Consider the following 4429-nt stretch of genomic DNA (forward strand, 5'->3'; position numbering starts at 1 on the left):
ACGGCTTCCTGTGTAGCCATACGTCTATCATAGTTCGAAATAGCATCATTCCTTTCTACTGCATTTCCCTTGTCCTTTCCGAGCGGGCCATCTATAGCTCTGGCAGTTCCAAGACCAGCGGGAAGCTACAACGCACAACACAGATGCTAGTGGAGCGATTGGTCTAAATATAGAGGTCTAAATGGCCTGCATTCAGCACTAAGTTAGATTAAGTTAACATATTTATTGTTATAATTTAAAGTTAATACATAAAATTTTAAGTTATAATTTAGTGCCATATCAGACTTGTTGTTTGGATCCATTTAAGTTTAGCTTCTTTGTTTCTGTCATTCCATATTGGAATTTCCTGTCTTCTTCTTTGGTTAATTGTAAAATTTAAGCTTTCTCTACTGCAATCTGCAGTGTTGATCTGTCTATTTGATAAACTTTGTCTCTCTTTGTTTTCAAAAGTTCCTTGGACTTTAAAGACTAATTATTATGAGGTTATGAGGTTATTATTTTATGTAAATTAACTTTTTTAGTGCTTTCAAGTCTCATGGGACATGGCATAACAGCCACGCGATAATATGCCAAACCAAACACGATGCTGACAAATCTACAGCGAGGAAACTTCAGAGCCAAGACGCCTGAGGTTCATTCGGAGGAACGTGGCCTTCACCAACTCGCTGCACAAGGTCAATTTGCCATGCTCGAACAGAGGTTGAAGGAGCACAACTCCGACGTTAACGCTACAGACAAGCACGGCCTCACGATTCTACACTGGGCGGCTGCGTACGGACAGGCGCAGACGGTGAACTTCATACTTGACAACAATGCTGATGTAAACGTCGTTGGGAACCACGAGATGACGCCAGTGCTTCTGGCGAGCGCTCGCGGCCACGCAGACGTACTCGCGAGGCTGATCACCGACGGTGCAGACGTGTGCTGCACAGACGAAAGCTGCACCACGGCGTTGATGTATGCTGCCCACGGGGGGCACCACCATTGTGTGCAGCTGTTGCTGGAGGCAGGCTCTGATTTCCTGGCAACGAACAGCAATGGGAGAACCGCGTTCGATATAGCGATCGCTTTCGCACACACAACGGTGCAGCAGGTTTTGGAGAATCACATGTGCATGCTGTTCGAATCTGGATAAGTGGATGTGAATCTGTCCGTGTCATAAGGGTTGGTTGTGTTTTATTGTCTATGTATGTTCACGTCCCAAGTGGAATTTATGGATGCGATTTCCATTATGCAGAAACCCAGTTCAAAGTCCTGATTACCATATGTAAAAGCTTCGTGTTGTTCAACTGATAACCGTGATGATCAAGATATAAATAGAAAATCTTTTATAATACTTTATATTATATGTTTACGTATTTTATTATTATCCATTTATTTCAGTGTTTACATACAGGCACATTTCTAATCATTTAGTAAACTGGTAGTGGGCACTTTTTACGTACTTACATCGCAATGGAAAAACCTGTTTATGCATGTTTATCGCATCGCAAACTGGTTTATTTGAAGTCAGCGGACAAAAAAATTGCTGCACATGGAGATCTTTACTTGTAACAAAACATAAATTAAAGAAGGAAATGGTGATACATAACCATATATGAATACGCTCTTGCCATTACAACTGATAAATATTTCTTATCAAATATTATGTAAGCCCATGTCATAAGTGAATAGCGTTGCAGAGCTGAAGAAAAACTTCCCATTGAGAGCTTAAATACACGAAAATACATTGTATGAGTAAAGTGCCCACCTGACTCTACTTCCACAACTTCTTGATGGACATATTCTTTTCACTGTCTTTCTGCATCACCTGAAAACAGCATAATGTAATTTAATGACACGAGACACTGCGTTTTACAGCACAACTATCTCCATAGTAATCTTTTTAATTGGCTGAAGTCAGCTCACATCACAGTACTGAAAACTATTATTATAAATACTACGGTTCTGGAATTTATCAAATCAAGCGGTGCCAGTGTTCCGCACAGTCAATAGCCGCCTGGCCCCCCTTGCTAAAATCGGGTGGTAAATACTTTGGCTAAACTGCTGTATCTAATGATTGCCATTGCCAATTTACTCGTGTTTCCTTTGCAATAAAGTTTCCCTGCTCTAAAGTAAATATACCTTGGATACAGCCATTTCAAAATCTTCCTGCGTCACATGAACCCTGCGCTCTCTCAGTGCGTACATACCAGCTTCTGTACAAACTCCCTGTAAATATTCAATAAACATATCAAATATATACGAGTGATAAATAACCATTGAATGTTTTGAGAAAATGTTTAAACTCATAATAGTATTAAGTGTAGTAGTTTAAACAAAGCTTATTTGTATTGGATTTCGAGGAGTTTAAAGATTATGCTATTAGTCTGCTCACCTTCACTTCTGCACCAGACGCACCAGGCATCAACTCAGCAATCTTTCTCAGGTTGATACCGCGTGTTAGATTCATCTTACGGGAATGGATTTTTAAAATGTCTAAACGTGCCTACAACACAAAATTCATGTGTTTAGTAATATGCATGTAATTCTAAAAACTAAATTAACCTACGCGAGATGCGTCAAATGTATCACGTGGGTGCTTATGAACCAGATTTTACTCGCCACACCGGCAATTGTCTTTCGCATATATATATACGTGGATTCTGCACAATTCGTGTGAACTAGCACTAGAAAAGCTTTTAAGGGAATAACAGCACTGCTAATCACACACAAATTTTGTATGTTTTTACAAATAGCTTTTGCCTTCATACATCACAACTAGCACAACCACACGAGACTATTGATGGCAGTAGAGAGTAGCTCATCACCTCCTCGTTTGGGGCAGGAAACTCAATCTTTCTGTCAATGCGTCCTGGCCGCAACAAGGCAGAGTCAAGAATGTCGATGCGATTTGTTGCCATGATCACCTGCAATCAATAAAGGTGCTCAATACGAATACCTAATGACAGAATGAAGCCTTGTACAGTCGCTGAACTTCACAGTCTCCACAGAACGCGTTTAGTTAAGTCACGTAAATTTCTAGATACAGGCTGGGTGTCTACGTCCATATATATTGGCAACACAAAATTGCACGATCGAAGTATTATTACTAATAGATGACTCTGATTAGATACCGAGCTAGGTTCACATGCATTTGCTACATTAAATTGAAAGTCGCTGACACACAACTGTATTCCTGGTGTTGTGCGTGGTTCCATGTCCAAGCATGTCGACTTATTACTTGCAATAACCTGTGATAAGACTATGGTCCAGTCGACCTCACCTTGATGTTCTGTGTTGGCTCAAATCCATCCAATTGGTTAAGCAGCTCCAACATCGTCCTCTGTACCTCACTATCACCTGTAAGAAAAGCACACAACTGCTCAGAAAAGAAAAGAAACTCAAAACAGAAAAACATCACTGACATGGAACATTTTATAGAGCACTAGCATTTTTCAAATGCAACCCTCAAGTGAAAAAATTAATACATTAATTGAAACATATGAAATGATAACAAGAGCCGCAGAGAGCGTCTGGCCTCATCTGAGGTCTGTTGCTACAGTTATAAACGTAACATTTAAAGTGATTATTGCGAGTTTTCTGGCTCAGAAAAACGAAATATAGCTGAATATAGTCTCATCTGACAGTGGAAATATCACTGATTATACCAACATTCAAAACACCAAGATTTTATGCAGTTATAGCATAGAAAAATTGATTTAACCACATCATACCAGCAATAAATTTTATCGTGCCACGACTCTCAAAAATCACAAATGGCGTCTCAAACAAGCGAACATAATTAAAACAAAAGGGCGTGCAATTCTGTTTGGTAAATATTATTGAGTTTGTATGTCAATAATTCAGAGCACTTTCTGTCATTGTCATTCCCGTGTTACTATCTGACTGGCAATCCACAAGCTTCTCTAATAACAGACTTTACGTGGCATTAGTACTACACTGCTGTTACGCTAGTATGAACGTCTGTGTTTACACTCTGACCTGATTTCTACGGTGCGTGGTATGCATTGCTGCACCGTGATAGATGTCTCGCGCTACCGCGAGAAACTTCGAGAGATGGCAACGGTAAACAGAAACAGAACACAAAATTGTAATCGTGCATGATTTCATTGGATTTGGTGAATACGAAGGTTCTAAGACATTTTATCGTTACTCTAGACAATTGCTGTTACTCAAGCAATAACGGTAGGTATCATGAAAGTGGGGAAAACACTGGAAAATTCTCGCAATAGACGCTTTAAGTCGTGCGTAGTGACACCTTTATTAGGCGCAGATATGCAGATACGCAGTTGCGTACACATCATTTCAGCAACCTTCTGCATTCTGCATACCTCCCAAATCCCATTGGTTGATACAAATCGCGTGCCCCTAACCCTAACCCTATTTTTTTAATAATTAATTGTTGTATAAATTATTTGTTGTTATT

The 4429-nt window shown here is 39.7% G+C and overlaps 2 protein-coding genes across 2 annotated transcripts in view; one reads left to right on the top strand and one right to left on the bottom strand.

Annotated features, from left to right (window-relative positions):
* Positions 1 to 260: 260 nt before the first annotated feature.
* On the top strand, positions 261 to 1341 carry LOC106818066 (ankyrin repeat family A protein 2-like). Its single transcript, XM_014822788.1, has one exon. The coding sequence runs from the start codon at positions 584 to 586 to the stop codon at positions 1133 to 1135; it is 552 nt and encodes a 183-aa protein (XP_014678274.1). The 5' UTR covers positions 261 to 583; the 3' UTR covers positions 1136 to 1341.
* LOC106818065 (26S protease regulatory subunit 8) overlaps positions 1338 to 4429 on the bottom strand; it is a gene marked incomplete at its 5' end in the record, with an annotated part of 28319 nt that continues 25227 nt past the window's right edge. The window contains 5 exon segments of the mRNA XM_014822786.1: positions 1338 to 1810; positions 2125 to 2211; positions 2378 to 2488; positions 2811 to 2909; positions 3266 to 3342. Coding sequence (XP_014678272.1) covers positions 1757 to 1810; positions 2125 to 2211; positions 2378 to 2488; positions 2811 to 2909; positions 3266 to 3342 — 428 coding nt within the window.

Source organism: Priapulus caudatus, unplaced genomic scaffold, assembly GCF_000485595.1.
Source record: "Priapulus caudatus unplaced genomic scaffold, Priapulus_caudatus-5.0.1 Scaffold2005, whole genome shotgun sequence".
In the NCBI taxonomy this organism is placed as follows: domain Eukaryota; kingdom Metazoa; phylum Priapulida; class Priapulimorpha; order Priapulimorphida; family Priapulidae; genus Priapulus; species Priapulus caudatus.

Bases quoted from the DNA above. Each gene is read 5' to 3' on its own strand.
- LOC106818066 (XM_014822788.1), top strand. From the start codon at position 584: ATGCTGACAAATCTACAGCGAGGAAACTTCAGAGCCAAGACGCCTGAG.